This window comes from Salvelinus namaycush, unplaced genomic scaffold, assembly GCF_016432855.1.
Source record: "Salvelinus namaycush isolate Seneca unplaced genomic scaffold, SaNama_1.0 Scaffold6, whole genome shotgun sequence".
NCBI classification, from domain to species: domain Eukaryota; kingdom Metazoa; phylum Chordata; class Actinopteri; order Salmoniformes; family Salmonidae; genus Salvelinus; species Salvelinus namaycush.
This window is the reverse complement of record NW_024061308.1, coordinates 141,235-167,870: the sequence shown is the minus strand read 5'-3', so window position 1 is coordinate 167,870 and position 26,636 is coordinate 141,235. Positions and strand designations below refer to the sequence as shown.

The 26,636-nt window shown below is 42.5% G+C and overlaps 1 protein-coding gene across 1 annotated transcript in view; it reads left to right on the top strand.

Moving 5' to 3' along the window:
- LOC120042000 (engulfment and cell motility protein 3-like) overlaps positions 1-26,636 on the top strand; it is a 52,681-nt gene that overhangs the window by 8,079 nt on the left and 17,966 nt on the right. Inside the window, exons 5-15 of the mRNA XM_038986873.1 lie at positions 9,540-9,590; positions 9,802-9,971; positions 10,819-10,918; positions 11,252-11,403; positions 11,655-11,733; positions 19,831-19,881; positions 20,086-20,208; positions 20,417-20,539; positions 20,721-20,825; positions 21,001-21,109; positions 23,551-23,687. Coding sequence (XP_038842801.1) covers positions 9,540-9,590; positions 9,802-9,971; positions 10,819-10,918; positions 11,252-11,403; positions 11,655-11,733; positions 19,831-19,881; positions 20,086-20,208; positions 20,417-20,539; positions 20,721-20,825; positions 21,001-21,109; positions 23,551-23,687 — 1,200 coding nt within the window. The remainder of the gene's footprint in view (positions 1-9,539; positions 9,591-9,801; positions 9,972-10,818; positions 10,919-11,251; positions 11,404-11,654; positions 11,734-19,830; positions 19,882-20,085; positions 20,209-20,416; positions 20,540-20,720; positions 20,826-21,000; positions 21,110-23,550; positions 23,688-26,636) is intronic.

Here is a 26,636-nt window from a genome sequence, read left to right as displayed (position 1 = left end):
CCTATTGTATATAGTTAGAGCATACGTAGTGTATATAGTTATAGTAGACATAATGTATATAGTTATAGTAGACCTACTGTATATGATAGACCTACTGTATATAGTTATAGTAGACCTACTGTATATAGTTATAGCGTACCTACTGTATATAGTTACAGCAGACCTACTGTATATGGTAGACCTACTGTATATAGTTATTTTAGACATAATGTATATAGTTATAGTAGACCTACTGTATATAGTTATAGCAGACCTACTGTATATAGAATGCCTAATGCATTTAGTTATAACAGACCTACTGTATATATTTATTGTAGACCTACTGTATATAGTTATAGCATACCTACTGTATATTGTTTTTGTAGACTTTCTGTATATAGTTTAGTAGACCAACTGTATATGGTTATAGCAAGACTACTGTATATTGTTTTTGTGGACCTGTTGTATATAGTATAGTAGACCTACTATATATAGTTGTATACTGTATATAGTTATAGCAGACCAACTGTTTATAGAATGCCTACGGCATACAGTCACATCAGAACTACTGTATATAGTTATAGCAGACCTACTGTATATAGTTATAGTATACCTACTGTATATAGTTATAATAGACCTACTGTATATAGAATGCCTTCTGCATATAGTTATAGTAGACCTACTGTATATAGTTTTAGCAGACCTGTTGTATATACTATAGTAGACCTATAGTATAGTTATAGTAGACCTACTATATATAGTTATAGCAGACCTACTGTTTATAGAATGCCTACTGCATACAGTCACAGCAGACCTATTGTGTATAGTTATAGCAGACCTACTGTATATAGTTATAGCAGACCTACTGTATATTGTTATAGTAGACCTACTGTGTATAGTTATAGTAGACCTGTGTATAGAATGCCTACTGTATATGGTTATAGTATACCTACTGTATATTGTTATAGTAGACCTACTGTATATAGTTATAGCAGACGCACTGTATATAGAACGCCTGCTACATCAGTTATAGCAGAACTACTGTATATGGTTATAGCAGACTCACTGTTTATAGTTATAGCAGACCTACTGTATTTAGTTTTAGTTGACCTACTGTATATAGTTAGAGCATAACTAATGTATATTGTTATAATATACATATTCATATAGTTATAGTAGACCTACTGTATATGGTAGACCTACTGTATGTAGTTATAGTAGACATAATGTGTATAGTTATAGTAGAACTACTGTATATAGTTATTGCAGATCTACTGTATATTTTACATTTAACATTTACATTTAAGTCATTTAGCAGACGCTCTTATCCAGAGCGACTTACAAATTGGTGCATTCACCTTATGATATCCAGTGGAACAGCCACTTTACAATAGTGCATCTAAATCTTTTAAGGGGGGGGGGGGGGGGGGTTAGACGGATTACTTTATCCTATCCTAGGTATTCCTTAAAGAGGTGGGGTTTCAGGTGTCTCCGGAAGGTGGTGATTGACTCCGCTGTCCTGGCGTCGTGAGGGAGTTTGTTCCACCATTGGGGTGCCAGAGCAGCGAACAGTTTTGACTGGGCTGAGCGGGAACTGTACTTCCTCAGAGGTAGGGAGGCGAGCAGGCCAGAGGTGGATGAACGCAGTGCCCTTGTTTGGGTGTAGGGCCTGATCAGAGCCTGAAGGTACGGAGGTGCCGTTCCCCTCACAGCTCCGTAGGCAAGCACCATGGTCTTGTAGCGGATGCGAGCTTCAACTGCAAGCCAGTGGAGAGAGCGGAGGAGCGGGGTGACGTGAGAGAACTTGGGAAGGTTGAACACCAGACGGGCTGCGGCGTTCTGGATGAGTTGTAGGGGTTTAATGGCACAGGCAGGGAGCCCAGCCAACAGCGAGTTGCAGTAATCCAGACGGGAGATGACAAGTGCCTGGATTAGGACCTGCGCCGCTTCCTGTGTGAGGCAGGGTCGTACTCTGCGGATGTTGTAGAGCATGAACCTACAGGAACGGGCCACCGCCTTGATGTTAGTTGAGAACGACAGGGTGTTGTCCAGGATCACGCCAAGGTTCTTAGCGCTCTGGGAGGAGGACACAATGGAGTTGTCAACCGTGATGGCGAGATCATGGAACGGGCAGTCCTTCCCCGGGAGGAAGAGCAGCTCCGTCTTGCCGAGGTTCAGCTTGAGGTGGTGATCCGTCATCCACACTGATATGTCTGCCAGACATGCAGAGATGCGATTCGCCACCTGGTTATCAGAAGGGGGAAAGGAGAAGATTAATTGTGTGTCGTCTGCATAGCAATGATAGGAGAGACCATGTGAGGTTATGACAGAGCCAAGTGACTTGGTGTATAGCGAGAATAGGAGAGGGCCTAGAACAGAGCCCTGGGGGACACCAGTGGTGAGGAGACAGATTCTCGCCACGCCACCTGGTAGGAGCGACCTGTCAGGTAGGACGCAATCCAAGCGTGGGCCGCGCCGGAGATGCCCAACTCGGAGAGGGTGGAGAGGAGGATCTGATGGTTCACAGTATCAAAGGCAGCCGATAGGTCTAGAAGGATGAGAGCAGAGGAGAGAGAGTTAGCTTTAGCAGTGCGGAGCGCCTCCGTGACACAGAGAAGAGCAGTCTCAGTTGAATGACTAGTCTTGAAACCTGACTGATTTGGATCAAGAAGGTCATTCTGAGAGAGATAGCAGGAGAGCTGGCCAAGGACGGCACGTTCAAGAGTTTTGGAGAGAAAAGAAAGAAGGGATACTGGTCTGTAGTTGTTGACATCGGAGGGATCGAGTGTAGGTTTTTTCAGAAGGGGTGCAACTCTCGCTCTCTTGAAGACGGAAGGGACGTAGCCAGCGGTCAAGGATGAGTTGATGAGCGAGGTGAGGTAGGGGAGAAGGTCTCCGGAAATGGTCTGGAGAAGAGAGGAGGGGATAGGGTCAAGCGGGCAGGTTGTTGGGCGGCCGGCCGTCACAAGACGCGAGATTTCATCTGGGGAGAGAGGGGAGAAAGAGGTCAAAGCACAGGGTAGGGCAGTGTGAGCAGAACCAGCGGTGTCGTTTGACTTAGCAAACGAGGATCGGATGTCGTCAACCTTCTTTTCAAAATGGTTGACGAAGTCATCCGCAGAGAGGGAGGAGGGGGGGGGGGGGGGAGGAGGATTCAGGAGGGAGGAGAAGGTGGCAAAGAGCTTCCTAGGGTTAGAGGCAGATGCTTGGAATTTAGAGTGGTAGAAAGTGGCTTTAGCAGCAGAGACAGAAGAGGAAAATGTAGAGAGGAGGGAGTGAAAGGATGCCAGGTCCGCAGGGAGGCGAGTTCTCCTCCATTTCCGCTCGGCTGCCCGGAGCCCTGTTCTGTGAGCTCGCAATGAGTCGTCGAGCCACGGAGCAGGAGGGGAGGACCGAGCCGGCCTGGAGGATAGGGGACATAGAGAGTCAAAGGATGCAGAAAGGGAGGAGAGGAGGGTTGAGGAGGCAGAATCAGGAGATAGGTTGGAGAAGGTTTGAGCAGAGGGAAGAGATGATAGGATGGAAGAGGAGAGAGTAGCGGGGGAGAGAGAGCGAAGGTTTGGACGGCGCGATACCATCCGAGTAGGGGCAGAGTGGGAAGTGTTGGATGAGAGCGAGAGGGAAAAGGATACAAGGTAGTGGTCGGAGACTTGGAGGGGAGTTGCAATGAGATTAGTGGAAGAACAGCATCTAGTAAAGATGAGGTCAAGCGTATTGCCTGCCTTGTGAGTAGGGGGGGAAGGTGAGAGGGTGAGGTCAAAAGAGGAGAGGAGTGGAAAGAGGGAGGCAGAGAGGAATGAGTCAAAGGTAGACGTGGGGAGGTTAAAGTCACCCAGAACTGTGAGAGGTGAGCCATCCTCAGGGAAGGAACTTATCAAGGCGTCAAGCTCATTGATGAACTCTCCAAGGGAACCTGGAGGGCGATAAATGATAAGGATGTTAAGCTTGAAAGGGCTGGTAACTGTGACAGCATGGAATTCAAAGGAGGCGATAGACAGATGGGTCAGGGGAGAAAGAGAGAATGTCCACTTGGGAGAGATGAGGATCCCAGTGCCACCACCCCGCTGACCAGAAGCTCTCGTATATAGTTGTAGCAGTCCTACTGTATTTATCATTGCAGACCTTCTGTATGTAGTTATGGTAGACCTGCTGTATATAGTATAGTAGACCAACTGTATATAGTTATAGCAGGCCTACTGTATATTGTTTTTGTAGACCAGTTGTATATAGTATAGTATATACCTACTGTATATAGTTATAGACCTACTGTATGTAGAATGCCTACTGCATATAGTTACAGCAGACCTACTGTATATAGTTATAGCAGACCTAATGTATATAGTTATAGCAGACCTACTGTATATAGTTATAGCAGACCTAATGTATATAGTTATAGCAGACCTACTGTATATTGTTGTAGTAGATCTACTATATATATAATGCCTAATGTATATAGTTATAGTATACCTCCTGTTTATTGTTATAGTAGACCTACTGTATTTATAATGCCTACTGTAAATAATTATAGTATACCTACTGCATATAGTTATAGCAGAACTACTGTATATAGTTATAGCAGACCTACTGTTTATAGTTATAGACCTACTGTATATAGTTATAGCAGACCTACTGCATTTAGTTTTAGTTGACCTACTGTATATAGTTATAGCAGACCTACTGTATATAGTTATAGCAGAACTACTGTATATAGTTATAGATGACCTACTGTATATAGTTATAGCAGACATACTGTATATAGTTAGAGCATACCTACTGTATATTTTTAATGTCGAGATAATGTATATAGTTATAGTATACAGTAGAACTACTGTATATCGTTATTGTAGACATAATGAATATAGTTGTTGTAGACCTACTGTATGTAGTTTTAGCAGACTTACTGTATTTAGAATGCCTTCTGCATATAGTTATAGCAGACCTACTGTATATAGTTATTGTAGACATACTGTATATACAGTGGGGCAAAAAAGCATTTAGTCAGCCACCAATTGTGCAAGTTCTCCCACTTAAAAAGATGAGAGAGGCCTGTAATGTTCATCATAGGTACACTTCAACTATGACAGACATAATGATAGAAAAAAATCCAGAAAATCACATTGTAGGATTTTTAATGAATTTATTTGCAAATTATGGTGGAAAATAAGTATTTGGTCACCTACAAACAAGCAAGATTTCTGGCTCTCACAGACCTTCTTTAAGAGGCTCCTCTGTCCTCCACTCGTTACCTGTATTAATGGCACCTGTTTGAACTTGTTATCAGTATAAAAGACACCTGTCCACAACCTCAAACAGTCACACTCCAAACTCCACTATGGCCAAGACCAAAGAGCTGTCAAAGGACACCAGAAACAAAATTGTAGACCTGCACCAGGCTGGGAAGACTGAATCTGCAATAGGTAAGCAGCTTGGTTTGAAGAAATCAACTGTGGGAGCAATTATTAGGAAATGGAAGACATACAAGACCACTGATAATCTCCCTCGATCTGGGGCTCCACGCAAGATCTCACCCCGTGGGGTCAAAATGATCACAAGAACGGTGAGCAAAAATCCCAGAACCACACGGGGGGACCTAGTGAATGACCTGCAGAGAGCTGGGACCAAAGTAACAAAGCCTACCATCAGTAACACACTACGCCGCCAGGGACTCAAATCCTGCAGTGCCAGACGTGTCCCCCTGCTTAAGCCAGTACATGTCCAGGCCCGTCTGAAGTTTGCTAGAGAGCATTTGGATGATCCAGAAGAAGATTGGGAGAATGTCATATGGTCAGATGAAACCAAAATATAACTTTTTGGTAAAAACTCAACTCGTCGTGTTTGGAGGACAAAGAATGCTGAGTTGCATCCAAAGAACACCATACCTACTGTGAAGCATGGGGGTGGAAACATCATGCTTTGGGGCTGTTTTTCTGCAAAGGGACCAGGACGACTGATCCGTGTAAAGGAAAGAATGAATGGGGCCATGTATCGTGAGATTTTGAGTGAAAACCTCCTTCCATCAGACATTTTACATTTACATTTAAGTCATTTAGCAGACGCTCTTATCCAGAGCGACTTACAAATTGGAAAGTTCATACATATACATATCAGCAAGGGCATTGAAGATGAAACGTGGCTGGGTCTTTCAGCATGACAATGATCCCAAACACACCGCCCGGGCAACGAAGGAGTGGCTTCGTAAGAAGCATTTCAAGGTCCTGGAGTGGCCTAGCCAGTCTCCAGATCTCAACCCCATAGAAAATCTTTGGAGGGAGTTGAAAGTCTGTGTTGCTCAGCAACAACCCCAAAACATCACTGCTCTAGAGGAGATCTGCATGGAGGAATGGGCCAAAATACCAGCAACAGTGTGTGAAAACCTTGTGAAGACTTACAGAAAACGTTTGACCTCTGTCATTGCCAACAAATGGTATATAACAAAGTATTGAGATAAACTTTTGTTATTGACCAAATACTTATTTTCCACCATAATTTGCAAATAAATTCATAAAAAATCCTACAATGTGATTTTCTGGATTTTTTTTCTCATTTTGTCTGTCATAGTTGAAGTGTACCTATGATGAAAATTACAGGCCTCTCTCATCTTTTTAAGTGGGAGAACTTGCACAATTGGTGGCTGACTAAATACTTTTTTGCCCCACTGTAGTTATAGTAGACATACTGTATATAGTTTTAGCAGATCTGCTGTATATAGTTGTAGCAATCCTACTGTATGTAGTCATAGCAGACCTTCTGTATGTAGTTATGGTAGACCTACTGTATATAGTTATAGCAGACATACTGTATATAGTTATAGCAGGCCTACTGTATATTGTTTTTGTAGACCTGTTGTATATACTATAGTAGACCTATAGTATAGTTATAGCATAACTACTGTATATAGTTATAGCAGACCTACTATATATAGTTATAGCAGACCTACTGTTTATAGAATGCCTACTGCAGATCGTCACAGCAGACCTATTGTGTATAGTTATAGCAGTTCTACTGTATATGGTTATAGCAGACCTACTGTATATTGTTATAGTAGACCTACTGTGTATTGTTATAGTAGACCTACTGTGTATAGTTATAGTAGACCTACTGTGTATAGTTATAGTAGACCTACTGTGTATAGTTATAGTAGACCTACTGTATTTAGAAAGCCTAATGTATATGGTTATAGTATACCTACTGTATATTGTTATAGTAGACCTACTGTATTTAGAAAGCCTAATGTATATGGTTATAGTATACCTACTGTATATTGTCACAGGCCGGCTCATAGCCTGTGACCAATATGAGGGGACACGAACAGGTATAGGCCAATTAAAAAGGTTCTTTATTCTAAACCAAAACTATTAACTTTAAACAAAGAAAAGGGAATGAGGTGTGGAAGTATCATAATGTAGGGTAAAGTGCAGGGATGCGGGAATCTGTGTGTGTGAAAATGACTGAGTGAAAACTATGTAAAACTACAAAGGAACAAACAAAACAGGATCATACCTGGAGGAGCAGAGAGAGAGACAAAAGTGATTAGTGAAGCAGTTTAAATACACTGAGCCTAGGTGGCTCCAATCACTAACGACCCTCCTCTGCCTGCAGGAGGAACCGCCCCTGCATGGCAGAGGGGCCGTGATATACAGGACTACTATACAGGACTACTGATATACAGGACTACTGTATATTGTTTTTGTAGACCTGTTGTATATACTATAGTAGACCTATAGTATAGTTATAGCATAGCTACTGTATATAGTTATAGTTGCTCTACTATATATAGTTATAGCAGACCTACTGTTTATAGAATGCCTACTGCATATAGTCACAGCAGACCTATTGTGTATAGTTATAGCAGACCTACTGTATATAGTTATAGTATACCTACTGTATATTGTTATAGTAGACCTACTGTGTATAGTTATAGTAGACCTACTGTATATTGTTATAGTAGACCTACTGTGTATAGTTATAGTAGACCTACTGTTTATAGAATGCCTACTGCATATAGTCACAGCAGACCTATTGTGTATAGTTATAGCAGACCTACTGTATATTGTTATAGTAGACCTACTGTGTATAGTTATAGTAGACCTACTGTATTTAGAAAGTCTAATGTATATAGTTATAGTATACCTACTGTATATTGTTATAGTAGACCTACTGTATTTAGAAAGCCTAATGTATATGGTTATAGTATACCTACTGTATATTGTTATAGTAGACCTACTGTATTTAGAAAGCCTAATGTATATAGTTATAGTATACCTACTGTATATTGTTATAGTAGACCTACTGTATTTAGAAAGCCTAATGTATATTGTTATAGTATACCTACTGTATATAGTTATAGCTGACATACTGTATTTTGAATGCCTACTGTATATAGTTATAGTTTACCTACTGTATATATTTATAGTATACCTACTGTATATAGTTATAGCAGATGTACTGTATATAGAATGCCTGCTACATTAGTTATAGCAGGACTACTGTATATAGTTATAGTAGACCTACTGTTTATAGTTATAGTAGACCTACTGTATATAGTTATAGCAGACTTACTGTATATTGTTATAGTAGATCTACTGTATGTAGTTATAGCAGACTTACTGTATTTAGTTATAGTATACCTACTGTATATAGTTATAGTATACCTACTGTATATAGTTAGAGCATAACTAATGTATATTGTTATAATATACATATTCATATAGTTATAGTAGACCTACTGTATATGGTAGACCTACTGTATGTGTTTTAGTAGACATAATGTGTATAGTTATAGTAAAACTACTGTATATAGTTATTGCAGATCTACTGTATATAGTTGTAGCAGTCCTACTGTATTTATCATTGCAGACCTTCTGTATGTAGTTATGGTAGACCTACTGTATATGGTTATAGCAGGCCTACTGTATATTGTTTTTGTAGACCTGTTGTATATAGTATAGTATATACCTACTGTATATAGTTATAATAGACCTACTGTATGTAGAATGCCTACTGCATATAGTTACAGCAGACCTACTGTATATAGTTATAGCAGACCTACTGTATATTGTTATAGTAGATCTACTGTGTATAGTTATAGTAGACCTACTGTATATATAATGTCTACTGTAAATAGTTATAGTATACCTACTGTATATATTTATAGTATACCTACTGTATAAAGTTATAGCAGACGCACTGTATATAGAATGCCTGCTACATAAGTTATAGCAGAACTACTGTATATAGTTATAGCAGACCTACTGCATATAGTTATAGTAGACCTACTGTATATAGTTGTTATCGAGCCACTGCATATAGTTATACTAGACCTACTGTATATAGTTATGAGTTATCTGTGACCAACAAATACATATCCATAGATTAGGGGCTAATTAATTTTTTTCAATTGACTTATTTCCTTATATGAACTGTAACTCAGTAAAATCTTTGAAATTGTTGCATGTATATGTTTGTTCAGTACATGTTCCTCAGTGGAGTGTGAAATTAGTAATCATTGCATGTATGACTATGTTTGTTATTGTGTCTGCTCTGTGGTCTTCATGTTCTAGAACCGTCTGGACATAAAGAATGGCTGCATTCTCCGTCTGACCAAGGCACCGGTGAGCCTAACAAACCAACCATGCTCTGTTCCTTACATAATCCCCTCTTGTGTGTGTGTGTGTGTGTGTGTGTGTGTGTGTGTGTGTGTGTGTGTGTGTGTGTGTGTGCGCGTGCGCACGCTATGTAGGCCTATTGCAATTGTATTACATTATGGGTATATCTACTTCATCCATCCTTTGTCTGTGTGTTTTTATGCTGTGTGTGTTGTAGGGCCGTTGTGCCGAGGACCTCTACAAGGGCATCCAGAGCTCAGACTCAGGTGTGCGCTGTGATTCGCTGAAGCAGCTGGCCTGCGTGTCCACTGATGTCACTTTTGCCCAAGAGTTTATCAGCCGTGATGGCCACTCTCTGCTGGTGAAGATCGTAGAGGACGCTGACGAGTCAGTTCCCTTCTCTGTGTCTCTCTATATGTCTCTGTGTCTCTTTATAGGTCTCTGTGTCTCTATATATGTCTCTGTGTCTCTCATAATGTCACTGTGTCTTTGTGTTTGTCTCTGTCTCTCTCTACTCTCTCTTCAACTAACCTTATATAGCAGAGACAGCAGACTCACATAAGTGAGCGCTTCTCTGTCTGTCCTGTTCTCCTAGCAGACTGTGTGTGGTTATTTTGGGGGATGGGGGAAATGCAGTGCGGTAGTGCATATTTTAGCTGGCTGCAGTTGAATGCTGTGCTTTGATAGATGCTGCCGCAGAGATATGAGACGATTACCTCACGTGGGAACACGTCCCTGGGTGAAGTATGGGCTGAGTCTGGCCTTCCCCTCATACTGTTAGCATAGTTACTGTGGAGGAATTCAAGGAAGCTGTAGTTGGGTTTGTCTGTTGAATTCTAGAATAACATTGAGTTGGCATGGAGAATTGGCTAGGAAGAATATGCAGCTCTGTGTTGCGTAGTTAGTGATTTGGTTAGTTTGATTAAAATCAACCAAGGGATGGATAGATCCAAGGATATGAGTTTGACCTCATGCTTTTGAAGATGTAACATATCTTATAGTCACAAATCAATTATACCTCTATTATACCACTTGAATCCCAGGGAAGGCATGAAACACATTCCTACCAAACCTGAGAAAACATTTCAGCCTGGTATGGTCTAGTCTCTCCTAATCTCGCCACCTATAACCAAATCAGTGGAAATAGTCAGTGGCTGTCTGTGGTTTTCTTTGTCAATGTTGTATTTGCTGAAGTTGTAATATTTTGTTCTGAGTTGTGTGTATTGTCTGTTAGGGCCCCTCTGATCATGACCCACACACTGACAGGCTTCATGGAGTTGATGGACCATGGGATTGTATCATGGGAGAATCTCTCTGCTGTCTTCATCAAGAAGGTAGGTTCCTAAACTATTGGCTTCTTTAACCTAAGTGGAGGAGGAGAATTAAATATATGTCAGGAGTAAGGAATTAGACATTTAGGGTTGGTTCCTCGGACTAGGCTTAATCTTTGTCTGGGAAACCGACCCATAATGTTAATGTGTGTAATGTTTGACCATGAAGAAATGTCTGATAGGAGCTCTGGTGACCACTAGTCATGGGACTGACTCTCCGCACTCAGTTTCAACCTATTATATCCCCATCGCATTCTATCCCACTACTATCCTACTCTGCTATCTGTGCCCTTCTATACTAACTGTATCCTGTGTCTGTTTCCTGGTACCTATCAGATTGCTAACTTCGTCAATGCCAAGGTGCTGGACGCGTCCATCCAGCAGGTGTCCCTGGCCATCCTGGAGAGCATGGTGCTGAGCAGCAGCAGCCTCTTCCAGCAGGTCAAGCAGGAGGTCACTCTGGAGAGACTCCTCTCACATCTACAGGTGTAAGTGTGTGTCATCCATGGATAGAATTGTGGGAAAAACCTGCTTTACCTCCAATGAATGAGTGTGCTTATACCTGCTTACACACATAGACCCTCATCTCTAAATAATTTTAAGGTTAAATGTACCTCAGGAAAATGTAATGATAAGCTTGTCCAGGGTCTGAAGTCTACAGTTCATCTAAGAAATACACACACATACTACTCTCTCCCATCTCTCATTATGCCCACCCATACACTCTCTTTTATTCCAGGACAAACCAACAGATTCAAACCAAAGCCATGGCCCTCCTCATGGCTCTACTACAGACTGCTGGAGATGCAGACAGACAGGTAAGAATGGTCTCTATTTCCTCTCTCTCTCTCTCTCTCTCTCTCGCTCTCGCTCTCGCTCTCGCTCTCGCTCTCGCTCTTGCTCTCTCTTTCTCTTTCTCTGTCTGGATCTCCCTCTCTGTCTCTCCCTCTCTGTCTTTCTCCCTGTCTCTCTCTGTCTCTCTCTCAATTTAATTTAATTCAATTTGCTTTATTGGCATGACGTAACAATGTACATATTGCTTAATTTGGAGATTTACAATATTAACATAATTAATAATAGTAATCAATATTCTCAACGGGACAACAATAACCAAGGGTCAAAATAACCATACATTGAACAATAACAATAAACATAGAGGACATGTGCAGGTTGGTTGGTCTGTCAGACACTGTCCCTCATCTTATGGCAAGCAGCAATGTAGTGTGCTGCCAACCCACAGCTCTCTGCGTCCTCCCCCAACAGGACAGATAGCCTATCCTCATCAGAGAGGTCTTTGAAACCTTGAATAAGGGTTTTTGTCAGGAATTGCAGCTCTGTCTTGGGTTCTGCTGTGGTGCACAGCCTTTCCTCTACAGGGAGACATGTTTTTCTGTGTCTACCCTTCTCAATGGCAAGGCTGTGCTCACTGAGCCTGTACTTTCTCAAGGTTTTAATCAGTAACCATGGTCGCATAGTTTGCCACGGTGTACTGTCGATATAGGCCCAGATAGCACTGCATTTTGCTTTGTGCTTGTGTTTGCATTTCCCAATAAGTAATGTCGTTTTGTTTTGACTGTGTTGTAATTTGGTTTGATCTGATTGATTGGATGTTCTGGTCCTGAGGCTTCAGTGTGTTAGTAGAACAAGTTTGTGAACGCAGCCCCAGGACCAGCTGGATGAGGGGACTCTTTTCTTTGCTCAGCTCTTGGCATTGCAGGGCTTGGTAGTGATATGAGAGGGGGTCACTGTATTTTAGATGTTTCCAAAACTTAATTGCTTTTTTAAAAGTTTTTATTATTAGTGGATATTGGCTTAATTTTGCCCTACATGCACTGTTTGTAGTTTTCTTCTGGACATGTAGGAGAATCTTACAGAACTCGGCATGTAGGGTTTCAATGGGGGGTTTGTCCCATTGGGTGAAATCTTGTTTTGCAAGTGGACCGCACTCCTCGCTGCCATAAAGTGCAATTGGTTCAATGACACATTCGATTAGGTATTTCAATTTGAATTTGTTTTTTAATCGCGTAGAATGCCCTGCTTTCTCTCTCTGTCTCTCTGTCTCTGTCTCTGTCAATTCAATTCAATTCAATTCAAGGGGCTTTATTGGCATGGGAAACATGTGTTAACATTGCCAAAGCAAGTGAGGTAGATAATATACAAAAGTTAAATGAACAATAAAAATTAACAGTAAACATTACACATACAGAAGTTTCAAAACAATAAAGACATCACAAATGTCATATTGTATATATACAGTGTTGTAACAATGTACAAATGGTTAAAGTACACAAGGGAAAATAAATAAGCATAAATATGGGTTGTATTTACAATGGTGTTTGCTCTTCACTGGTTGCCCTTTTCTTGTGGCAACAGGTCACAAATCTTGCTGCTGTGATGGCACACTGTGGAATTTCACCCAGTAGATATGGGAGTTTATCAAAATTGGATTTGTTTTCGAATTCTTTGTGGGTCTGTGTGATCTGAGGGAAATATGTGTCTCTAATATGGTCATACATTTGGCAGGAGGTTAGGAAGTGCAGCTCAGTTTCCACCTCATTTTGTGAGCAGTGAGCACATAGCCTGTCTTCTCTTGAGAGCCATGTCTGCCTACGGCGGCCTTTCTCAATAGCAAGGCTATGCTCACTGAGTCTGTACATAGTCAAAGCTTTCCTTAAGTTTGGGTCAGTCACAGTGGTCAGGTATTCTGCCACTGTGTACTCTCTGTTTAGGGCCAAATAGCATTCTAGTTTGCTCTGTTTTTTTGTTAATTCTTTCCAATGTGTCAAGTAATTATCTTTTTGTTTTCTCATGATTTGGTTGGGTCTAATTGTGCTGTTGTCCTGGGGCTCTGTGGGGTGTGTTTGTGTTTGTGAACAGAGCCCTAGGACCAGCTTGCTTAGGGGACTCTTCTCCAGGTTCATCTCTCTGTAGGTGATGGCTTTGTTATGGAAGGTTTGGGAATCGCTTCCTTTTAGGTGGTTGTAGAATTTAACGGCTCTTTTCTGGATTTTGATAATTAGTGGGTATCGGCCTAATTCTGCTCTGCATGCATTATTTGGTGTTCTACGTTGTACACGGAGGATATTTTTGCAGAATTCTGCATGCAGAGTCTCAATTTGGTGTTTGTCCCATTTTGTGAAGTCTTGGTTGGTGAGCGGACCCCAGACCTCACAACCATAAAGGGCGATGGGCTCTATGACTGATTCAAGTATTTTTAGCCAGATCCTAATTGGTATGTTGAAATTTATGTTCCTTTTGATGGCATAGAATGCCCTTCTTGCCTTGTCTCTCAGATCGTTCACAGCTTTGTGGAAGTTACCTGTGGCGCTGATGTTTAGGCCGAGGTATGTATAGTTTTTTTGTGTGCTCTAGGGCAACAGTGTCTAGATGGAATTTGTGGTCCTGGCGACTGGACCTTTTTTGGAACACCATTATTTTGGTCTTACTGAGATTTACTGTCAGGGCCCAGGTCTGGCAGAATCTGTGCAGAAGATCTAGGTGCTGCTGTAGGCCCTCCTTGGTTGGTGACAGAAGCACCAGATCATCAGCAAACAGTAGACATTTGACTTCGGATTCTAGTAGGGTGAAGCCGGGTGCTGCAGACTGTTCTAGTGCCCGCGCCAATTCGTTGATATATATGTTGAAGAGGGTGGGGCTTAAGCTGCATCCCTGTCTCACCCCACGACCCTGTGTGAAGAAATGTGTGTGTTTTTTGCCAATTTTAACCGCACACTTGTTGTTTGTGTACATGGACTTTATAATGTCGTATGTTTTACCCCCAACACCACTTTCCATCAATTTGTACAGCAGACCCTCATGCCAAATTGAGTCGAAGGCTTTTTTGAAATCAACAAAGCATGAGAAGACTTTGCCTTTGTTTTGGTTTGTTTGGTTGTCAATTAGGGTGTGTAGGGTGAATACATGGTCTGTTGTACGGTAATTTGGTAAAAAGCCAATTTGACATTTGCTCAGTACATTGTTTTCATTGAGGAAATGTACGAGTCTGCTGTTAATGTTAATGCAGAGGATTTTCCCAAGGTTGCTGTTGACGCATATTCCACGGTAGTTATTGGGGTCAAATTTGTCTCCACCTTTGTGGATTGGGGTGATCAGTCCTTGGTTCCAAATATTGGGGAAGATGCCAGAGCTAAGGACGATGTTAAAGAGTTTTAGTATAGCCAATTGGAATTTGTTGTCTGTATATTTGATCATTTCATTAAGGATACCATCAACATCACAGGCTTTTTTGGGTTGGAGGGTTTTTATTTTGTCCTGTAACTCATTCAAGGTAATTGGAGAATCCAGTGGGTTCTGGTAGTCTTTAATAGTTGATTCTAGGATTTGTATTTGATCATGTATATGTTTTTGCTCTTTATTCTTTGTTATAGAGCCAAAACGATTGGAGAAGTGGTTTACCCATACATCTCCATTTTGGATAGATAATTCTTCGTGTTGTTGTTTGTTTAGTGTTTTCCAATTTTCCCAGAATTGGTTAGAGTCTATGGATTCTTCAATTACATTGAGCTGATTTCTGACGTGCTGTTCCTTCTTTTTCCGTAGTGTATTTCTGTATTGTTTTAGTGATTCACCATAGTGAAGGCGTAGACTCAGGTTTTCCGGGTCTCTATGTTTTTGGTTGGACAGGTTTCTCAATTTCTTTCTTAGGTTTTTACATTCTTCATCAAACCATTTGTCATTGTTGTTCATTTTCTTCGGTTTTCTATTTGAGATTTTTAGATTTGATAGGGAAGCTGAGAGGTCAAATATACTGTTAAGATTTTCTACTGCAGAGTTTACACCTTCACTATTGCAGTGGAACGTTTTACCCAGGAAATTGTCTAAAAGGGATTGAATTTGTTGTTGCCTAATTGTTTTTTGGTAGGTTTCCAAACTGCATTCCTTCCATCTATAGCATTTCTTAATGTTACTCAGTTCCTTTGGCTTTGATGCCTCATGATTGAGTATTGCTCTGTTCAAGTAGACTGTGATTTTGCTGTGGTCTGATAGGGGTGTCAGTGGGCTGACTGTGAACGCTCTGAGAGACTCTGGGTTGAGGTCAGTGATAGAGTAGTCTACAGTGCTACTGCCAAGAGATGAGCTATAGGTGTACCTACCATAGGAGTCCCCTCGAAGCCTACCATTGACTATGTACATACCCAGTGTGCGACAGAGCTGCAGGAGTTGTGACCCGTTTTTGTTGGTTATGTTGTCATAGTTGTGCCTAGGGGGGCATATGGGGGAGGGAATGCTGTCACCTGCAGGCAGGTGTTTGTCCCCCTGTGTGCTGAGGGTGTCAGGTTCTTGTCCAGTTCTGGCATTTAGGTCGCCACAGACTAATACATGTCCCTGGGCCTGGAAATTATTGATTTCCCCCTCCAGGATGGAGAAGCTGTCTTCATTAAAGTATGGGGATTCTAGTGGGGGGATATAGGTAGCACACAGGAGGACATTTTTCTCTGTTAAGATAATTTCCTTTTGAATTTCTAGCCAAATGTAAAATGTTCCTGTTTTGATTAATTTAATGGAGTGAGTTAGGTCTGCTCTGTACCAAATTAGCATACCCCCTGAGTCCCTTCCCTGTTTCACACCTGGTAGTTTGGTGGATGGGACTACCAGCTCTCTGTAACCTAGAGGGCAACCAGTGAGTCCGTCTCCTCTATACCATGTTTCTTGCAGGATGACAATGTCTGTATTACCGATTTCTTTGGTGAAGTCCGGGTTCCTGCTCTTTAGGCCAAAGGCAGATGACCTCAGGCCTTGGATATTCCAGGATGATATAGTGAAGGCTTTTTGTTCCATAAAGTGTCCAATGTTGTTGGTCGTGGTTTGGCCTCAGGCCAGTAAGTGTGAGCAGAGCCTGCTGAGCATCTGGTACATGCCGTTGGCTTGGGCGAGTGTAAGAGTGGGGGTTGGGCCTGTTTGCCCACTCGCTACCTGGGCATATGTGTGACTTCCATGTTGATGCCCTCTTTGCGGGGATGGGGTGGGCAGGAGTGGCATAGGTCTGATCTGAGGGGGCCTAAATGGGGTGTGGGTATGGTTGATGTGGGGGGGTGTTGATTGGTTGGGGTGGGGGTGTGGATGTGTCTGGGGGTGCTGTGGTCTGGATGTAAGTCCTCTTGGCGTGGGTCCTCTATGTGTAGGTCCAGGGGGGGGTCCTGCAGGTCTTGGAGGGTGTCTCTCTGGTCTGGGTGGGGTGTCTATTGATCTGTTGCTCCTGTGTGAAGTGTTGGGGCTGCGTTTGAGAGCGATGTCCTTTAGAGTCCGGGCGAAGGTGGGCACTGCTGCCTTGTAGAGGTGGACCTGGTCATAGAGGCTGTTCAAGTCCAGGGTGGAGTGGTGGGCCAGGAAAACATTTGGTTTTGAGGCACAGTCACGGGAAATGCTTGCGTTTACCCGCTGTATTGTAGCAGGGTGGAAGTCTTTTCGTGGTAGCAGGGTGGAGATAACCACTTGTGCGTTGGGGAAAGTAGAAGAAGCTTTTTCAATCACTCCCTTCAGTGCTGTGGCCACCCTTTCCTGCTGTGCTCTCAGGTCGTTTGTGCCTGTGTGTATTATTATGTGGCTAGGTGAGCCTAGTTTGTCCTCAGACAGAAGGTCTAGGGCGCACTGGGTGTTTGGACACCAGAGTTTAGACACACTGTGTTTGGGAAAAAGTTTTTTTTCTTCTATATATTTCCCATTTGAGTCCATAAGGAGAACAATCTGTGTCTTGTGTTTGTCCTCAGTGGGTGTGGGGGGGTTGTCAGGAGGGCTATCAGGGTGGCTGACAGGGGGGGGTGCTCAGAGGGGATGAGAGCTGCTGGGCTTGGGGTTTTTCTTTTGTCTGTTCTGCTGTGATGTCGACTCTATGGTCAGGGTCTGGTGTGGACTGTTCTGCTGTGGTGTCGAGACTTTTGTCGGGTGCTGAGGTGGGCTGTTCTGCTGGCTTCTCTGTGGGGATGGCCACCTCTCTAGTGGGTTGTTCTCTGTCATACGCCTTCCCCCTCAACCTCTCCTCCAGCAGTCTGATCCTCTCCTCCATCCCCCTCACACTCTCCTCCAGCAGTCTGCTCCTCTCCTCTAGTGCTCTGTTCTGCTCCTGCTCCTGCTCCTTCTCCTGTTGAAATTGTCTCACCACTGTCCAGAGTGCAGATATGTCTCTCTCCACCGCCAGCACTCCGGGTCTGGTTAAGGGGGTGTTGTTGTGCTGGACTGTTGTCTGGGTCTGTGCTGACTGGAGTGTAATCACCTGCTGTTCTAGCTCCACCTGCCTTACCTCCAGCTGGGTGAATTTATCCTTCATTTCAATGAGGGAGAAGTACTCTGTACTGGGAGGTTGACTGTCTGCTGAGGGTTGCTCGTCTGTGGGGTTATATGATGAAGAGGTCTGGTCTGACCCGCTTGGGGTGGGGGTATCTTTATCAAGGGAGAGCTTCTCCTGCTGGGCTAATTCTTTGATTAGGTGAAAGTCCAGCTGAAACTGTTTGGGGTTGCCCTGTACCATTACTGTTCCAGACTTATAAAGATTTATGTTAGCTGACTCAGAGTCCTCGTTGTCAAGTATCCTGAGTTTCCACCCCTCGTTAACCCCCCCTCTCTTAACAGAGGGGTAGTGTGCTAATATAGCACTGTGCCATGCCAGGGGATGGTTTGTGTGGAAGATAAGGTTGCTGATGTTCCCATTTTTGTAATAGTCAGCAAAAAGTGTTTCTTGATTTTCCATAAGGAGCTTCATTTTGTGATCTTTTCTTGCCTTATCATTCTTTACATACACAGGGTACTGTATTTTAATTACCTCTGAACAGCAGGAGGGAGCTTCTAAGGCCTCTCCATTTGGTTGGGGTAGACTATTCGACTCTCCTGCCATTGTTGGGCTAATGGTCTTTGACACCTCTCACTTGACACGTAAGTGCTAGTTGGAGCTGTATCAAGCTTGGCAGAATTATCTTAGCATTCAGTCCTTATAAAGTAATGTCATGTGTTTTCCTTCTTGGCTTTTGGAAATAGAATATAGTTTCAGACTAAACATTACTCACTCAGTTCCAGGTTGGGTGGTGTTTTCAGGTTTCTGTTGTTTTCCAGAGAATTTGCTGTATAGAATAAAAATCCTTGGTAGTTGTGAACCATTCAGGTGATTCCGTAATTCCGTCCAAAATCAGGTTGTAGGTTTTGAGTTTTGATTTGAAGTGAGGGTTATGTTGTAGAGGGCAGCATCCTGTATGTGTTCCTGACAAAAAATCCAAGTTTATCTAACTCTAAATCTATATTTTTTAAAGAAAATGCTGAAAAATGCAGGAGCTCATCTGATCGTGACCTCTGCTCTGCTCTCTCTCTCTCTGTCTCTCTGTCTCTCTCTCGCTCCCTCTCTCACTGTCTCTGTCTCTCTGTCTCTCTCTCTCTCTCTCTCTCTCTCTCTCTCTCTCTGTCTGTCTGTCTGTCTCTCTCTCTCTCTCTCTCTCTCTCTGTCTGTCTGTCTGTCTGTCTGTCTGTCTGTCTGTCTGTCTGTCTGTCTGTCTGTCTGTCTGTCTGTCTGTCTGTCTGTCTGTCTGTCTGTCTGTCTGTCTGTCTCCCTCTCACTCTCTCTCTCTCTCTCTCTCACTCTCTCTGTGTATTGCTCTCTCTGTCTGTCTCTCTCTCTCTCTCTCTCTCTCTCTCTCTCTCTCTGTCTGTCTCTTTCTTTCTTCTCTCCCTCGCCTGCTCTGTTTTCCAGAGGGAGGTACAAGTTAATCAGTTTGAGTGAGTCTGTTCAAAACAAAGGGTTTTGTTCAGATTTATGTGACCATTATGTCACTGGTGGCAGAGTCCTGACCTGATTTGTGACTGTAGTGCTTTTACCGCCTACTTATGGGGAAGTAGTGTCACTGCATTTCAGTAATAACTGATATAGCCAGTGGTAGTTATCTGGTGATGACACACATGATATTGGTTTTCAGGAGCTGTTTGCCTTCTTAGGAATGAAGAATCTTCGACAGTACATCTATAAGGTAAAGCCACCTTGAATGTTCGAGATTGAGGTACAAGGGCACCTTACTGTCATTGCATCCAGTAGAATGTCAAATTGGGGAAATGCAATTGTCTTTCATTAAATCTTCTATGTAGCAATTTTTTGGTCTTCTTCCAGTCATTTTATCCATAGTAAATATTCTACTGTCTTGAACCTATGGCTCATGGTTTGTTGTGACCCACAGAACATTATCCATAGTTCTGCCTCCGTGGGGGATGAGATGGCCCACTACCTGTATGTCCTTCAGTCTGTCACTCTGAACCACCTGGAACCTCGCATGAGGATGCCCCTGGACTCCTACAACCAGGTGAGATAGATGACCTCCCTGACTTCTGACCCCTCCCACACCTGGAAACCACTGCCTCTTCGCACCCCAGGAGAGAGTACTGACTAGTGCTTACTAAGTATCCTTGAAATCCACTTAGTCATACAGTACCATACTCCCTTATATTGGACCATTGTGTCTCTCTACTGTTATCTTTCCATCCTTCCCCTTCCTCCCTCTCCTCCCACAGGACCAGAGGGAGATTCTACACGGCCTGCGGCAGGCAGCCTTCGAGACGGAGAGTGAGAACAGCTTGAGTCATGAGCGACGGCGCTCTCTCTGTGCCAAGGAGTTCAAGAAGCTGGGCTTCTCTGTGAGTCTACTCCATGGGATTCTACTTACCACCACCTCAATCAGTCACTCTCATTCGGCCTCTGTGTGTCCTACATATACATATTAATAAACTTCTCTGAGTCTTACTCTTGTCTATCCAAACCATTGTCTCCCTCCATACAGAGTTTGTTTTATTCCTGTTCTGTCTTCTCTCTCTAAAGAACAACAGTAACCCAGGTCAGGACCTGCTGCGGGCCCCTCCTGGCCTGCTGGCTCTGGACACTATGGCCTACTTCGCCTCCCGCTACCCCGATGCCTACAGCAGGGTGAGCAGAGGGAGGGGAAAGGGAAGATAGGGTAGGAACAGAGGGCGGGAGGGAGGGAGTTAAAGGGACAATCATGTGTCTTTGTTAGGGAGAGGGTTAAGTATTTGTCATCCTCTGACTATTTATTTATCTCGTTTTATTTCTCTCTCTGTCTCTCTCTGTCTCTTTCTCTCAGTTTGTTCTAGAAAACAGCAGTAGGGAGGATAAGCACGAGTGTCCATTCGCCCGTAGCAGCATCCAGCTGACTCTCATCTTGTGTGAGATCCTACGCATCGGAGAGCCCCGTAAGTCAACCTGAGCTCGTACATGTAGGCCTACATGTATTTAAGACAGGTTAAGCCAGGTCTTGCTTTTTTCCCACTGATGTCAGGCATGTTTCCTCTACTTATGACTTTCAGCTGTTAGTGTCTACATGCTGGTGTGAGTTCACACAGTATGGATACATCTGTGTATGGGTGCATTGGGTCTGTACTGGAAACATACAGTACCAGTCATGAATTTGGACACACCTACTCATTCAAGGGTTTTTCTTTATTTGTACTATTTTCTACATTGAAGAATACTAGTGACGACATCAAAACTATGAAATAACGCATATGGAATGATGTAGTAACCAAAAAAGTGTTAAACAAATCAAAAAATAATTTGTATTTTATGTTCTTCAAAGTAGCCACCATTTGCCTTGATGACAGCTTTGCACACTCTTGGCATTCTCTCAACCATATTCACCTGGAATGCTTTTCCAACAGTCTTGAAGGAGTTCCCACATATGCTGAGCACTTGTTGGCTGCTTTTCCTTCACTCTGCGGTCCAACTCATCCCAAAACATCTCAATTGAGTTGAGGTCGGGGCATTGTGGAGCCAGGTCATCTGATGCGGCACTCCATCACTCTCCTTCTTGGTCAACTAGCCCTTACACAGTCTGGAGGTGTGTTGGGTCACTGTTTGTTAAGTTTGCCTTGAATTCCAAATAAATCACTGACAGTGTCACCAGCAAAGCAACATCACACCTACTCCTCCAATGCTTCACAGTGGGAACCACCTACTCTGCGACTCACAAAGACACGGCGGTTCGAATCAAAAATCTCAAATTCGGGCTCATCAGACCAAAGGACAGATTTCCAGCGGTCTAATGTGGGCTCCCGAGTGTCGCAGTGGTCTAAGACACTGCATCTCACCTGTAGTACCTGGTTCAAATCCAGGCTGCATCATATCCGGCTGTGATTGGGAGCCCAATTGGGCGGAGTAGGCCCTCATTGTAATTAAGAATTTGTTTTTAACTGACTTGCCTAGTTAAATAAAGGTTAAAAAAAAATCCATTGCTCGTGTTTCTTGGCTGAAGCAAGTCTCTTCTTCTTATTGTTGTCCTTTAGTAGTGTTTTTTCCCCAGCAATTCGACCATGAATGCCTGATTCACACAGTCTCCTTTGAACAGTTGATGTGGAGATGTGTCTGTTACTTGAACTCTGTGAAGCATTTATTTGGGCTGTAATTTCTGAGGCTGGTAACTGTAATGAACTTATCCTCTGCAGCAGAGGTAACTCTGGGTCTTCCTTTCCTGTGGCGGTCCTCATGAGAGCCAGTTTCATCATAGCACTTGATGGTTTTTGCGACTGCACTTTCATTGATTATTTGAGCAGTTCTCGCGATAATATGTACTTGGTCTTTTACCAAATAGGGGTATCTTCTGTATACCACCCCTAGCTTGTCACAACTGACTGGCTCAAATGTATTAAGAAGGAAATAAATTACACTTTTTAACTTTTAACAAGGCACACCTGTTAATTGAAATGCATTCCAGGTGACGACCTCATGAAGCTGGTTGAGAGAATGCCAAGAGTGTGCAAAGCTTTCATCAAGGCAAAGGGTGGCTACTTTGAAAAATATCAAATATTTCTTTATTTGTTTAACACTTTTCTGGTTACTACATGATTCCATATGTGTTATTTCATAGTTTTGATGTCTTCACTATTATTCTACAATGTAGAAAATAGTAAAAATAAAGAAAACCCCTTATGTATATGTATATGTGTACAGTATACAGTATGTCTTATACTACTGTATAAGAATATACTGAAGCTATGTGTAGCCCTATACATGTATGCTGATACAGGGTTGTGTTCAGTAGGGTTTGCAACGGAAAACATTTAAAAACATTTTGCAACAAAAAACTAAAATGGGGCCTCCCGGGTGGCGCAGTGGTCTAGGGCACTGCATCGCAGTGCTAACTGCGCCACCAGAGTCTCTGGGTTCGCGCCCAGGCTCTGTCGCAGCCGGCCGCGACCGGGAGGTCCGTGGGGCGACGCACAATTGGCATAGCGTCGTCCGGGTTAGGGAGGGTTTGGCCGGTAGGGATATCCTTGTCTCATCGCGCTCCAGCGACTCCTGTGGCGGGCCGGGCGCAGTGCGCGCTAACCAAGGGGGCCAGGTACACGGTGTTTCCTCCGACACATTGGTGCGGCTGGCTTCCGGGTTGGAGGCGCGCTGTGTTAAGAAGCACTGCGGCTTGGTTGGGTTGTGCTTCGGAGGACGCATGGCTTTCGACCTTCGTCTCTCCCGAGCCCATACGGGAGTTGTAGCGATGAGACAAGATAGTAATTACTAGCGATTGGATACCACGAAAATTGGGGAGAAAATGGGATAAAAATTTACAAAAAAAAAAAATAAAAAAAAATGAACGTTTCTTAAAGGTCTCATATTGTTCCTCTCGCTCTCTCTCCCCTAGCCTCAGAGACTGGTTCAAACTACCACCCCATCTTCTTCTCTCAGGACCGGCTGCTAGAGGAGCTTTTCTGCGTCTGCATCCAGCTGATCAACAAGACCTGGAAGGAGATGAGAGCCACGCAGGAGGACTTTGACAAGGTAACACAGCCTGTGTTACCCATCATACACCTGTCTGTGTCTCACAGTAACTTTTTTCCCCACTCTTTCCCCATATCTAACTTTCATCTATGAGTACAAGCAACCGCTTCTTGTTATAGGCAAGCAGGCAGTTTTAGGCAAGCAAGCAGCAATCATGTCCTAGCAAGTTACACTGTAACGTCTGACGTCTCACAAACTTAATTTGTGTGGCAAAGCAGTAATCTAATTTAGAAAATCTAACTTCAAAGCAGTCCATGGCATCCGGAGTAAACACAGTCTATTTGACTGCATACGCTACACTGAAAACAATAACAAGCGCTCTGTGTCCTGTGAGCCACCATAAGCCACTACAGTATCCAAGAACAGTATACAGGACAGTGACAGGCAACCCGCTGGGGTATATTAGTCAGACGGAATTGTTAGAACGGGACATTGATTAGTCAAAGTCTAGATGGTAGACACGGATGTAGAGCTATAGCCTTTGAAGCGTTTTTATTTCCCGATATCCATCCCTAGGTGATGGCCATCTCCTTTCTAATACTAACTGCACTGGGCTCCCTCAGACAACAACAAAACAACCTCACAACAGGGCCATGTTTAACAAAGGAGTCATTCCATGTCATTTGAGCAAGCCATGACACCCACCATCTCAGATTGTTCTTAAATTGTTTCTGTTTTTAGAAACAGGTAAGATTGTCATTCCTGAAATATTATTTTGTTGAAATTTTATTTTATATATGAGAAATTAAGCTAATTGATTGCACTCAAATGGGCCATTTTAATTTATAGGATTCAGATCATATTCAATAAATATACTACCCAACATCTGACATTTCCTAGCCAAAGATTAAGTGTAAAAGAAGGCCAAACTGATTTGCTTTCATAGAGGACTAGCTTGAATTAAGAGGATGACCACTAAATGTATTTTCATAATGAGCCAAATCTATTGTTTTTTTACCCAAAGTATAGCATGAACTGTGGCATCTAGTGGTCAAAACCTGATACTTTCACACTACTTTATGGTAAATAATGCAAGTGACTTCAATGACTAATTTCTCTGAAAAGTTCGATTTTTATTTTTTTAATTACCTGGATTTCTGCATAAATTGGTCATGAAATTTGATCTGATCTTCATCTAAGTCACAACAATAGACAAACACAGTCTGCTAAAACTAGTAACACACAAACAATTATGCGTTTTCATGTCTTTATTGAACACACCATGTAAACTTTCACAGTGCAGGGTGGGAAAAGTATGTGTACCCTTGGATTTAATAACTGCTTGACCCTCCTTTGGCAGCAATAACCTCAAACAAATGTTTTCTGTAGTTGCGGATCAGTCCTGCACAACAGTTAGGAGGAGTTTTGGACCATTCCTCTTTACAAAACGGTTTCAGTTCAGCAATATTCTTGGGATGTCTGGTGTGAACCGCTCTCTTGAGGTCATGCCACAGTATCTCAATCGGGCTGAGGTCAGGACTCTGACTGGGCCACTACAGAAGGCATATTTTCTTCTGTTGAAGCCATTCTGTTGTTGATTTACTTCTGTGTTTTGGGTCATTGTCCTGTTGCATCACCCAACTTCTGTTGAGCTTCAATTGGCGGACAGATAGCCTTACATTCTCCCTCAAAATGTCTTGATAAACTTGGGAATTCATTTTTCTATTGATGATAGTAAGCTGTCCAGGCCCTGAGGCAGCAAAACAGCCCCAAACCATGATGCTCCCTCCACCATACATTACAGTTGGGATGAGGTTTTGATGCTGTTGTGCTGTGGATCTTTTTCTCCACACATAGTGTTATGTGTTCCTTCCAAACAACTCAACTTTAGTTTAATCTGTCCACAGATTATTTTGGAACATACAGGTGCTCTTTTGCAAACTTCAGACGTGCAGTGTTTTTTTGGGACAACAGTGGCTTCTTCTGTGGTGTCCTTCCTGAACACCATTCTTGTTTAGTGTTTTATGTATCGTAGACTCGTCAACAGAGATGTTAGCATGTTCTAGAGATTTATGTACGTCTTTAGCTGACACTCTAGGATTCTTCTTAACCTCAGTGAGCATTCTGCTCTGAGCTCTTGCAGTCATCTTTTTTTGTGTTAATTAATATAAACATATATTTTTTAATTATTTTGGATTTTTACATTTGTAAAAAAATATATATATAATTTACCCCTCCACCACTCCCCCTCTTCAGAGGACAAATATTGTCGTTTTTTTTTACTGCTCTTTTGCTACATATACATACATTTTACATTTATATTTTACATACACATTTTACATACATGGTACTTTTATATATAACAACAATACATTACCAAACAAACTCTTTAATCCCAACCCTCAGCCACTCTCAGTCCATCCCACCTATCACCATAGACCACCCTTGTTTGGTTTCCATGTGCCATATATTTTTCAATTGTGCTCTGATGTTTTACAAAATGTTTGAATCTTTCTAATCGTATATTATCCACAGATTGTGAGCTAAAGATGAAAACCTTTCCTACGAGTATTATTATATTATTTATTGATTGGCTATGGCTTTCCAGTTTGCCCAACACTGCTATTTGTAAGGTTAATTTTAAGTGCAAGTGCATTTTTAACCATTCCTGAACCTGTGACCAGAAACAAGCTACATAGGTGCAATACCAGAATAAGTGATCTATTGATTCTGTCTCTTTGCAACAAAATCTACAGAGCTGAGATTGTTGTATGCCCCATACATACAGTCGTGGCCAAAAGTTTTGAGAATGACACAAATATACATTTTTACAAAGTCTGCTGCCTCAGTTTGTATGATGGCAATTTGAATATACTCCAGAATGTTATGAAGAGTGATCAGATGAATTGCAATTAATTGCAAAGTACCTCTTTGCCATGCAAATGAACTGAATCCCCCCAAAAACATTTCCACTGCATTTCTGCAGAAGGCTTCAGGGCGCCCAAGAAA